At 39.8% G+C, this 13,350-nt stretch overlaps 1 protein-coding gene across 1 annotated transcript in view; it reads right to left on the bottom strand.

The window, feature by feature from the left end:
- Positions 1 to 13,350, bottom strand: part of grik4 (glutamate receptor, ionotropic, kainate 4) — a 247,302-nt gene that overhangs the window by 92,064 nt on the left and 141,888 nt on the right. Inside the window, exon 5 of the mRNA XM_041995316.1 lies at positions 7,892 to 8,057. Within this exon, the coding sequence (XP_041851250.1) occupies positions 7,892 to 8,057 (166 nt within the window). The remainder of the gene's footprint in view (positions 1 to 7,891; positions 8,058 to 13,350) is intronic.

Here is a 13,350-nt window from a genome sequence, read left to right as displayed (position 1 = left end):
GTGCATAGTAAAACTTTAAATGATATAATGGTTTATGGAGGTACTTCAAGTACCCAAACAGCTTCCAAAATAGCCATAACTTTAACTATTAAAACTTCTGTTAGAATCACTAGTCCCACTGTTGTGTACCGCTATTTTTATTATCACTGTTGGTGTTGCAGATCTTCCACTATTACCACAAAGTGGACATGTTGGGCTGGAGTGTGGGATAAAACATTATCAAGTAAATGGAGACACATCAGTCACTACCTCTGCCTCAGAAGGCTTAAATGTCAAGATGAGTGTGTGAGCGCTGATCAATTGAGAGTATGAAGGCAGGGACAAAAGTGCAGTCATCAAAGCTGTATGCTTTGGATTCTGTAACGTAAACACATTTGAGGATGTAGAGTAGAAAATCTGCACAGAGCTAGTCACTGTTTTGTGGGTAAATGCGCATGCCTGCTTTTACCTGTTCAGCTCTTATCAAACATTTCTTTTATTTTTATCTCCTAAAAAATAGACTGTGAAACTCAATACAGTTGTACCTTAGTAAATAAATACTATTGTTTAATTCTACCACAAAATATACACATGCTAGTAACAAACAATCACCTGTGTTGGTGTGAGGGTGACTGTGTGTGTGTGTGTGAAAAGGTGTAAATTCAAATGGAGGTGATAAAACAATGGAGTAACAGGGGCAGAATGGATCCACTGACACAAGATGGCCACTGTTGTTGTGGGAACAAGAAGAACACAAGATGGCTGCAGTTGCTGTGGAGATTGTGGAGTCACAAGATGGCTACTGTTACCATGGGGCAAGTGAAAATGTGGTCCTTTGTCCATGTTGCCACACATTTGTTAGCAACAACTTATGTGATACAGTAGAACGAAGGAATTATGCTCAAGGTCTATTATTCTGTCTAAAAGGCACTGGGTAAAATAATAATAATAATAATAATAATAATAATAATAATAATAATAATAATAATAATAATAATAATAATAATAATACATTTTTTTTAAAAGGGCCTTTCAAAACACCCAAGGACAGTGTACAAAAGAATATTAAAATAGTTAAAAAACAGTACAAACATTAAAACGGTTAAAAATAAGTACAAAGCAAAATGGAACGGAGGACAACATAAAGATGGTGAGTGACTAGATGGCATAGGGCTGTCTGGACAAATGTGTTTTGAGTTGTGATTTGAAGAGAGGGAGCGAGTCTATGGTACGTATATCAGGGAGAAGAGAGTTCCAGAGGTGGGGAACAGAGCGGCTGAATGGTCTGCTCCCCAGTGATGAGGTGGGCAGGGGGGACAAGAAGCTGGAGAGAGGAGGAGGAGCGAAGTGAAAGGACCAGAGTGGCAATGTGCAGGAGATCAGATATATATGGTGGGGCCAGATTGTGGAGTGTTTTGAATGTAATGAGGAGAATTTTGAAGTTAATTCTTTGTTTTACAGGGAGCCAGTGAAGTTGTTGGAAGATGGGGGTGCTGTGGTGAGTAGTAGGAGTCATTGTAATGATGCGTGCTGCAGAGTTTTGGAGGAGCTGCAGTTTCTGGATGGATTTATTGGGGAGACCAAAGAGAAGTGAGTTGCAGTAGTCAATCCAGGAGGTAACAAGGCTGTGGACGAGGATGGCAGTGGTGTGGAGGGTGAGGGAGGCACGGAGACGAGAAATGTTTTTCAAGTGGAAATATGCAGACCGGGTGATACTGTTAATGTGGGAGTGAAAGGAAAGAGTGCTGTCGAGGACGACATCCAGACTCTTTATCTGAGGGGAGGGAAGGACAGTTGAATTGTTTATGGAAATGGGAAAACTGTTAGATTTAGAGAGAGTGTGGGGGGTGCCTACCAGGAGGACTTCTGATCTAGAACTGTTGAGGAATTTGGATGAAAACCAAGAATGAATTTCTTGTAGACAGGTGGTAAGGGAGGTTGGTGGAACTGAAAAGGATGGTTTGGTAGCGAGGTAGAGCTGGGTGTCATCTGCGTAGCAATGAAAATTAATATTGTGTCTGCAAAAGATGTAACCAAGTGGAAGAATGTAGATAATGAAAAGGAGGGGCCCTATGACTGAGCCCTGGGGCACACCAGCAGAGACAGGGAAAGAGTTTTACTCATGGGATTTCAGTCGAATGAATTGTGTGCAGCCTGAAAGGTAAGAAGTGGACCAGGCGAGGGGTATTTGAGTGATGCCAATGGATGATAGTCTGTCAAGGAGAATGCTGTGGTTTTGAATGTTGCTGTGAGGTCAAGAAGGATGAGAATGGATAAACCTGAATCTGAAGCTATGAGAAGGTCGTTGGAGATTTTGAGGAGTGCTGTTTAGGTACTGTGAAGGGGATGGAAACCGGATTGAAGCTGCTCATAAACATTGTTAGTAATAGGATGATTATGAAGTTGAGAAGCAACAGACTTTTCGAGGATTTTGGAAATGAAGGGTAAATTGAAAATTGGATGAAGGTTATTGAAATTAGTGGGGTCCAAGCCAGGTTTTTTCAAGATAGGCGTGACTGTAGCAGTTTTGAGTGCAAGAGAACAGTTCCAGAGATTAGTGAGGAGTGAATGATGTTGGTGATGAGGGGAGCAAGTGAGAAGAGGCAGGTTTTAACAAGAGCTGTAGGGATTGGATCGAGATGACAGGTAGAGGGTTTTGATTTGAGGATAAATTCAGAGATGGCTTGGATGGAGGGGGGAATAAAACTGGAGAATGTGGTTATGGGGGATGTGTAGGGGGTGGTGAAGTCCACTCCAGAGACTGCAGCTCCAGTTGTCGTTCTTGGGATTTGAGCCAACGGAGGGCAGGAGTGAACTAGGGTGCAGAACGGGTGAAAGAGATGGATCTGGTTTTCAGTGGAGCATGAGTATTCAGAAGAGTATGAAGATTGTTGTTATAGTGGGAAACCAGGTCATCAGGTGAGCAGTTGGCATGTGGACTGGTAAAATTGATGATATCAGAAGGAAAAGACTCAATGTTAATGTCCTTAACACTACGGAATGAGATGGTACGGGGGAGAATGATTTTGGACAGAAGGAGATTGACACTGAAAGTAATAAACCTATGGTCAGTATAAGGGAGCATATGAGGTTTACAGTCAGAGAGGGTGATACCAGAACAGCAGACTAAATCCAAGATATGACCTTTACAGTGAACTGGGAAATTAATGTATTGTTGCAGACCAAAACTTTCTAGACAAGATGAGAAGTCTTTGGAGAGAGCATTACTGTTATTGTCCATATGAATATTAAAGTCACCGAGAATAATTGCGTTTGACGTCAGAGATGACAGAAGTGTAAGGAGATTGGAGAAGTCAAACCTGGCTCTCCAATTGTGCCTATTTAAGGAAAAAGCAACGTTCTGCAAGCATCTGAGGCCAACTTTCCCCAAAATTAGAAATCCGGTTCCTGCACACCTGCTCTAGTTGAATTTCTACACTTGTCAAATGTTTTGTTTTAGTTCATGGACAACTGCACAAATAACCCCGAATGGTTCACCAAGATTGTGCCTTTGAGTGTGGGAATAGTATGTGTGAGGAAGCTGCATACATCTCCTCACTAAGCAGGTGCTCAGTATGAGACCACACACATACATGCCCTGCATACACTTTAATATCCTTTTATTTGTGTGTCTTTAGTTTTTGTTAATGTATCTATCCACTAATATTGGATCCTATTAGGTTGGGTAATACATTGGGTTTAGATTATTTTCAGCATGTGTTTTTGTTGCTAATCTCTCTCTCTCTCCCTCTGAGCTGGTTTGGGGATCAGCACCTTCATGGAGGCGCGCCCATGAGGGTGTTAACCAGGGCCTGGTGTGCTGAATTGGCTGATTTGGCACGAACCAAGTGGCCAGAGAAAGGGGGGAGGATGGGATGATGATAGTGTTTATTTTTTGTATTTGCTTTATTGATTTATGTAATTGTGTTAAGTAAAGCATTTGGGTTAAAGGGGGATGTAATGGTGTATTTGGTGGGAAAAGGTGTATGTTAATCTGTGGTAGTGTTTTAGGAGTTACAATCGTATATACACCCATTTCTGTATGGTAATGGGGCTGACCATAGGTTTTTATGCACTGTGTAAATATGTAGGTGGTGGGCCTTGTGAGGATCGGTCAGAGAACGGAGGTGTATACGGCTGATTGTAACTGGAAACCTGTGAGTAAAAACCCTGAGCTCAGTGTAGACTGGAGTTGAAGTGTGTTCTGTTCGTCATTGGTTGGATTACTCCGGAGGAAGTCGGTGTTCGGTCTCTTTAAAGGATTGAGGATCCGTATTGTGGAAGCCTCAAAACCTAACAGTATGCATGTGAATATGTCTGCCTTGCATAGTGTATATATATATACATGCATTTTACAGTGTGTCATTTCTTTTTTAATTAAATTAAAAAAATAATAAAATCACACATGTGGGCCCTTCCAGCAGACCATAACACCACACAGACAGTAAACAGGGTAACAGACATGAGGCTGCAACTGAACCCATTGCCATTGGGAATGTGGTGGTGGCGGTGGAAGGTTTATATTAGCTAGATTAATGTCTGTCCTGCTGTGCACCATGCCTTTGGGCACTCCTCCACCTTCACTCCTGCACTTCTCCACCTTCACTCCTGACTTCTCAGCCACTGCTGGAAAATATGCATGAATTGGCCACGGTCTATTAGGTGGTCACTGGCTTGGGTGATTAATGAGGCCACCACATGTGAATGAGCCACTGACAGACAGTGGGCTGCCAACCAACCAACTGACAGTAAAAGCTGACAAAAAGGGTGGTGCTGCAGTAACAGGAGCCAAACTCAAATGATTCTTAGCGGATACTATAGCTGCACACTGGCCTTAGCCCACTGCTCCAAATACAAATGGTCTCACACACAAAAAGGTCCAGGCATACTTCCATTTGCATTCTATTGAATGATTGCAGGTTACACAATAGAGTGTAATCAATACATTTCTTGGACCATCTCCCGCTTGATGCTAATGTATAATTCCAGTGTAGATACCTTCTTCCATTTCCTGACAAAGTCATTTCAGCCCTCCCACATGTGTCAAACAGCATCCTCTCCTCTATCTTTTCTGAATCCCTATGGTGTCTTCCATCTACCTCTAATCTCCCCTCATTTTACTTTTCATTTAATGTCCTCCCTGTTTTCTTTTAACCCACTGACATAGCATAAGAACATACTGGGTGATCCATACAACCACACAAAGCCAAACACAATAAGAAATGTGCCAATTTCTTTTTTCCAAACTCACTCATAAAAATCAGATGGCTTTAAAGTTCACTTTTTATTACTGTTCTTGCCAGAGCCACATTAACCAGGTCTCTGGGGCATAAATGTCACAGATACACGATCTGAGCCGTGATGACTGACAGGCTTGGAACAGAACAAAACAAGTAATGATATTTTGTTTCTATTTGTATGTAAGCTCGGTCTTTTGAAAATTGTAATTATGTCTTCCCAGCAATATTTTCCAATTTCTACATAATCAAATGCTTTCTTGGCAAATTGGATATAAGAAGGTTTCCCCCTTTTTCTTTAATTAATTGTTTCAAATTATACCACCCTTAGATTGATTTATTGCAACTAAATTAATACAAAAGGTTTTTTTTTCTTTTTTTTTTTACCAACAAAACAATGCCTCGCTGTGTAGGACTTAGTGGAATCAGGTGGCAGAAATCCTAAAGGACATTCACAACTATGCTTTCATTAAGAAAATAAATATGGCTCTGTTGTTGTTTCCTCTGATTGAACCATTTCTATCTATGTTGCAGGTCATCCTCTATTATTAATGCTCATGTGGCTCAGCCAGCTGGGCCACTCAATTCCTTTTTTTGTTGGTTTTCAATGGCTTAGTCAGAGGAGTGGTTAAAATCTGACTGATCCCCAAGATGCCACCCCAAGACTAGACAAATTTTAACAAATACACAACTGTGTGAACTGACCTTTACCTGGGTAAGCCTCAGAAACCCAGTACAAGTGAATGTAGCATGTAATGTTGTTCTACACCAACACCACCATGTTCTTGATCATAATGCAGCATTTGTTTGTTTTTTCTTATTTTTATTCTTTAATAAAAAAAAAATAAAAAAACATAATAAATAAAACAACAGAATAATTAAAAAAATAAGTTACTATAAAATTCAGTAGGATTTTAGGAGTGGGGTTAGTTTAAAAAAATTGAACACATTTAATTGAAGTTTTCAGACCCCTCTAGTGACTCTCCTTGTAAAAAAAATGACTTGCGACACAGCTAAAGACTTTTTCTGTTGTTTTTGAAAACTCCTGGAGACTTACATGAAAGCACATATAGTTTACTTCTTAATGAGAAGCGAGTGCTGCCACAGGCTCCTAACTCATCTGACCGTTTGAGCAGACACATGCACATTTGTGGCCTGCTGGAGGTCATTTTGCAGGGCTCTGGCAGTGCTCCTCCTGTTCTTCCTTGCACAAAGGTGGAGATAGTGGTCCTGTTGCTGGGTTGTTGCCCTCCTACGGCCTCCTCCACATCTCCTGATGTACTGGCCTGTCTCCTGGTAGTGCCTCCATGCTCTGGACACCGCGCTGACAGACACAGCAAACCTTCTTGCCACAGCTCACATTGATGTGCCATGCTCGATGAATTGCACTACCTGAGCCACTTGTATGAGTTGTACACTTCATCTCATGCTACCACTAGAGTGAAAGCACCGCCAGCATTCAAAGGTGACCAAAACATCAGCCAGAAAGCACAGGAACTGAAAAGCATCCTTTATTGGGGGTGTCTTGCTAATTGCCTATAATTTCCACCTGTTGTCTATTCCATTTGCACAACAGCATGTCAAATTGATTGTCAATCAGTGTTGCTTCCTAAGTGGACAATTTGATTTGATATATATATATATATATATATATATATATATCCACTTTGCTGAATTTCTTTTTCCAAACCCCTTAACAAAGTGGTATTCAGTCAATTACAGTGTTCAAATTCACTTTAAAATATCACTAATGCCACATATTGCTTATTTAATAGATAGATAAGCCTTTTTAATAAGACAAGGCTCGAAAGAAAAGAACATAAGACAATCAAAGAGGAAGATGAAAGGTAGAAGAACTGAGCATTGCAATAGGTAGGGTGGGCTGCTCAGAGTGGCTCACCACTACCTCTGTTCTGTCTGACACATGGCTGGTATCTCAGACTTATTGTCATTCTTCAAAGCCTTGAGTGTATTAGAAAAGAAGGGTTACCTGGTGCCACAGGGTCACAGTGCCTTTGTCTAGGGAGTTGTAATTACTGTGTGCTGGGCTTCAATAGGGTGGGAACAAGCCTTGATTTAATCTTCCTCTGTGTTTACAAAAATAACTTCTCTTGAGATTGCATGCTTTTTTTTAAGGTTATTCAGTTAAGTATCTTTAGAATCTTAATGAGTGCCTTTGACAAGAAGGCGGTCACATCTCTGTTGGTTACAGCTGCGTCCTCCATGGTCATAGTAGTTCTTAGTTTGTCTTGAAGATGTTTTCATGAGCAGTGTTTTCAAGGTGCACATTAAACAATGAAAGTGAAGACTAGAGTCAGAGTTACATGACACAGCTAAACATGCTGTGTCATCATTTCAAGCATATCAAAGATTGTAAGACAGAGAAAGGATTCTGCAGTCGGTGTCATTTATTTTTAGGTGCTGTGAAGGAGTTGTAGCAGTGGAGAGCAGCATCTGCTTCAGAAGAAAGCGTGTCACAGGGTGATGTTGATAAATGCTGCATCTGTTGTTAGATCCCACTCAGCGTGAGTGCAAAAAGCTTATGTGTGCTAATGCATGTTAGAACAGAGCAGACATTAGTCAAGAAAAAAAAGTAGGGAAGACAGCATGTGAGCTTCCTCCACAAGTGTGTACGAATATGTATTTTGTCATGAGGGTGTGAATGCTGTACTCACAGTCGGCCTGGGCACAGATGAGGCAGGCTGTGGTGCTGTTAAAGAAGGTGAGAAGGCCGGCTACTGCCAAACTGATGTCTGTGTTGGTTGGTCTTAGGTCCAAAGTGGTGAATCTTGGGAACTGAACCTTCAGAATATCCTCTGGAGCCACTTTGACATAGGGCACCTGCACAGAGAGGCTGATGTCAGAATATCTGTAGCATTTTAACAAAATTCTATTGAGTATTTGGATTTTGACCTTTAGAATATATGTTTAGAATACAGGAGATATCTGCAGACAGAATACCTGTAAAAAGAAATATGAAAAGGATACGTGTCTAAACTGCAGAATAATAAAAAAAAAAAGATGACAGCAAATATTCACAGGAAAGAAATGCTTTGAGGGAAGCTGTTTGTTTGGATAAATTCCAGCAGTGATAACCCAGGGGCCTATGGCAATGTGCATATTCAAAAATGCTCATACTTCTTAGTGGCTGAGGTACAGCAGCTCATGAAAGATACAACCCTGGAGTCAAAAATATCTATTTTTTCCTATCAGTGCAAATAAACCAAGCATAGAGAAATGGTCAACACATCCCTTGACAGGACAAAGTTTACTTGGCTCACTAAAATATCTTTATTTCTTAAAATGTTATTAAAGTCTTTTCCTTTATTCATCCCCCTTTTGCTTTTTCTGTTGTCTATTTGTCCCACTTGTGAAGAATTTGGGCTAAAACTTAAATTACTACCAGAAAAGCTTTGGTTAAGAACGTTAAGTTTTTTTAAAATTTATCTTACAGGTTTCAGCTGATGGTTAAGGTGAAATAACTGAGAAATTAAGAAGTTCCAAATTTGACATGAAGGAGGCAGACAACTCATGTTTAACCCCGAAAAAGCAAAAGACAAAAGAATAAGGAGGACAATGTATTAAAATGAATAAATGTTATATATTCACTCTTGTTTGGAGATTCAGGGACTGCCAGGTGTGTGCCTGTAAAAATTTACATTTGATTGGCACCTAATTGAGACAGACATATTGGAATGAGATTTTAGAGTCAACAGTGATTCCATATCTGCAGAATCTCGGATCTAACTCCATCCGTCAGGATGACAGCACTCTCTCCCTCAGAGTCACAGAGTTTCTCCAGAATGTGGGAGTGAAGAGGGAAATGCTAGGTGGCCTTAAACAACTGGTTGAAGAAGGAGATGCTCCACAGCAAAATGTAACCAAGCTGGTGACCAACATGAGGAGAAGGCATGCTGCTGTAGCTGTGTATGGATCTTCAACATGCTCCCAGGGTCCCTGAAAATGTAAAATGAATGAAGTGGAAAAATTGCCAATATGTGTTGTTTTTTTTTCCTTATTACTGTGGAAGAGTGCAATCATCCAATCCACCAAGCAACTAAAAAAAGAGCAAATAGAAACAGCAGAATATTGCAGGGGATTTTGGCACTTTGGGGGGGGGGGGGGGGGGGGGGGGGGGGGGTTACTGACCATTTTAGCTGTGTTGCTCATTCCACAGAAGTTGAAAGTTATCCCTCAAATAAAGGTGACCAGTCAGGGTGTATATGTATGTATGTGTATATGTGTATCTGTGTATAGTGTTTTTCAGACATGTATATATGAATTTACACAGAAATAACCTTATAAAAAGAATGAAATTGCTTCTCATTATTAATTTTTAATATTGTTTTTTATCTTTCAACATTCATTTATTTAATTTTAGTCTGTATTTCCTAATTTATTTTTCTATTCTTTTATAAGTTTTAAGATTTATTTCATGTGGTTTTTAAATTAATTCAATTAGGACTGAGCTAAACAATAAAAAAATTTTGCACATTAAGGACATAAAATGGTCTTTTTAAAGTGGTCCTTTTTTTTAAAATGAACTTTCAGAACAAAGATCATACACATTGAGTACAAGTACAAGTCAGGCGAGCTTTCATTAAAAATCAATAAATATATAATTCTTCCATCCCAGCCCCAATGGGAGGTAAACAGTTTTCAGTGAGATTGATTACCATGTTTTCAAAGTGTTTATTTGCTGTAGCTGTATTCCTTAGCAGTCCCTAATGAATTTATCATGCCAGGCCCACTGTACTAACAAGAATGTTTAACACTGTCTCATCTCTGCAGTGAGAACGGAGGTTAAGTACACTGCAGTTAACCTGCAGCCTTCAGTATTCCCCGAGCACAGCACTAAAGCTGGACCTGAGCTACCAACAAATCTGCTGAACTTCAGGAGGATTATAAATTACATTCCACTTGAATGCAAACATTCCTCACATCTGTCTCCCTCCCATGAAATCCATCCCTGCTTCAGTTTTCCAGAAAATGATAAGAATGGAAACATGTAGCCAGGACTTAGAGCGAGACCTGGGATCAAATGGGGGGCGAGGAAGGGTGGACATGAGGGTGGAAGGTGTCGTGCTAGTCAGCTGACAAGGCATTGCAGTAGAGCACAGTGGGGCTTGAAGGGAATGTCGGAGAGTGTTCTGGGTCCAAGAGGAGGTACAGGGAAGGAAGCCTCTTCATCATGGCAGATTGCCTGTCTGTGGTTTCCAGCACCTGTACATTGCTTTCTCCCTCTCACCCATATCCCCTCAATTGGTTTTCAATCCCTGCCCATCAGGGTGTAATAGAGTCCCAGGGTGTCTGGATGGATGGAGGAGCAGCCAACACTGACAGCCATTCGTTCCTCTCAAAGAGTCCTAAAATCTTGGTAATAACTATACACCACACTGGGGAAATGAGCCTCTATTTAGGGGTATCCTCATTTTCCCAATAGCATTTGTACAATTTCTCACCATCCTACTATTTCTGTCCCTTAATACCTCATATTGTTTATTCTTCTTCGGCTTGTTCCCTTTTCTAATTCAATCCTGCTTTCTGTTTCTATACTGCAGACTGGTGCTACCTGCTCCTTTTCCCAGCAGGGAACCTAAAATGCCTTTGGTAGGCTTTATCTAAGGCAGTGTTAGCTTAAGAAGCTGCTTACACAAACATACCAACATTAAATTGCTCACACACACAGACACATACACTTTGTCATTTTTTCTGTGGAAAAGAACAAAATAAAACAAAACACTGGCATGACAGAAAAACTACTTGGTTCTGAATCAAGATTCATAATCTACTCCACAACATGCAGATTCACACAGAGAATATTAAGACACAGCCTAATCATTACACCATGTTAGATTTACTGGAAACATCTCATCAACATATTGTTCCCCAAGTGAAAATTCTCTCAGTCATCAGAACATAAAAATATAAATAAAGTGACAATAATTTCTACTATATTTCACTAGGCAGCTGTAGGCTAAATGCAGCTCGCATCAAGGCAGAAGGGGAATTATATATACATTACTCTCAAACACATTTTCCCTGACTACAGCTACACAATTAATTGGTTGTTGTACAGTAGCCATCACTATCATCCTCATGTTGCAAGGTGTTCAGAATCAAGACTAGAGTTCATGCAACAAAATCAATTTCCACATTACTAAGAGAGCCGTCATCCACATCACAGCTGCTTGCCAGGCTTCTTATCTTCAACCAACAGCTACCATCAGTCACTCCGATGACTGATTAAACCTTGAGATAAACATGGAAACATCTGCATATACTGTATGTCTTTGCTTTCAGTTTAGCTTTGCCAAACACTCACCAGCACACCTGTGTACTTTTACACCACAATGAACGGAGTCAATTTAGGGCCAACCTTGCACATCTCATCATTTTCCGCATGTACAAGTTGGAGCTGCTGTCTTATATATTAGTAACATACTGATGGCTATGTGACTATGAATACCACGTGAAGTGCTTTTTGTAAAAGGTCAGATATCAATTACAACCCTCAGACTCAAATGGGGCATACAGGGACACTCAGAATGTTGACTCGTGCTACTATTATATTATTCATTTATTTATATACACTCACCAATCATTTATCAGGTACACCTGTTCAATTGCTTATTAATCTAAATAGCTAATCAAGCAATCCCATGGCAGCAACACAATGCATTTAGGGAAGTAGAGATGGTCAAGATGACATGATGCAAGATGACAAGTTTAAACCGAGCATCAGAATAAGGAAGAAAGGGGATTTAAGTGTCTTTGAATGTGACATGGTAGCTAGTGCCAGAGGGGCTGGTCTGAGAATTTCAGAAACTGCTGATCTATTGGGTAGGCCTGCTTGATTATGGCAACAATGATAATCATGATTATTTTGACTGAAATTGGTTATTTAACACAATTATTTATTATTCGGATGGATGGGTGGATAGATGGATGGATGGATGGATGGATGGATGGATGGATGGATGGATGGATGAATGGATAGATAGATAGATAGATAGATAGATAGATAGATAGATAGATAGATAGATAGATAGATAGATAGATAGATAGATAGATAGATAGATAGATAGATAGATAGATAGATAGATAGATATAGCAATATTTTGCCACCACTTCTGACCTGTAGTCAAGCTGTATAAAAAAATTTCACGCTATATTTCACTGACACGGATTTCAACGTGAAAACGAAATGTTTCCAGATGTTATGTTTTCCAGATCACACCAGGCAGAACATAGCTGCTGGTCTGAGACAAACAATAGCTACGTGGGACCTGAGTAAAAAGAAACTTGTCTGTATTACACAGACAGTGATTCAAATGCCACACTGGCTGCCCAACTAAATAGCTGGATGGGCTTAGACTCCATTTGGTCATAGGTGAGTAGGCCTCCTTGGCTGGATATTTGTTTTAAATATGTGTGTGTGTGTGTGTGTGTGTGTGTGTGTGTGTGTGTGTGTGTGTGTGTGTGTGTGTGTGTGTGTATAAAACAAATATCCAGCTAAGTAGGTCTTCACTTTATATTTTTGACACACTTTTGGCTCCTTAGTACCGATTAAGGATGGTTTAAATGCCACAGCCTGAGTATTGCTGCTAACTGTGTGATGCATGTTGAGAGGGACCTAAATCTCTGAGAAATGTTTTCAAAACCCTGTTGAATCTTTGCCACATAGAATTAAAGCAGTTCTAAAGGCAAAGGGGATCCAACCTGATACTAGCAAGGTGTACCTAATAAAGTGGTCAGTGAGAGTGTGTATTATGAATATACTTTGTCAAAAAATAATTTTCTTCAACTTATCATGATTCACACTTCATTTCAAATATAAAGTGATGAATTGAATTATTCTGTTTTTATTTTATGTTTAGTAAAGGTTTTTTTTTGTTTATTGCACATTATTAACAGAGGAAGTTATAAAAAAAATCTATCTACAAGGCATAAGAGATTATTCAAAGTAATCTAAACAACTAGTTGAGACTGCATTAGTAAATAAGATTTGCATTAAAATGAGATGGTCTGCTTTTTTAAAAGCATCTGCTCAGGGCTGTGTCACTAATGGTGTGAAACTAATTACATCAGAAAATTGTGAAGGGGGATCTCTGGCAAACAATAAAGCCCAAGG

The sequence above is a fragment of the Melanotaenia boesemani genome, chromosome 9 (genome assembly GCF_017639745.1).
Source record: "Melanotaenia boesemani isolate fMelBoe1 chromosome 9, fMelBoe1.pri, whole genome shotgun sequence".
NCBI lineage: Eukaryota > Metazoa > Chordata > Actinopteri > Atheriniformes > Melanotaeniidae > Melanotaenia > Melanotaenia boesemani.
This window is presented reverse-complemented; position numbering and strand designations above follow the sequence as displayed.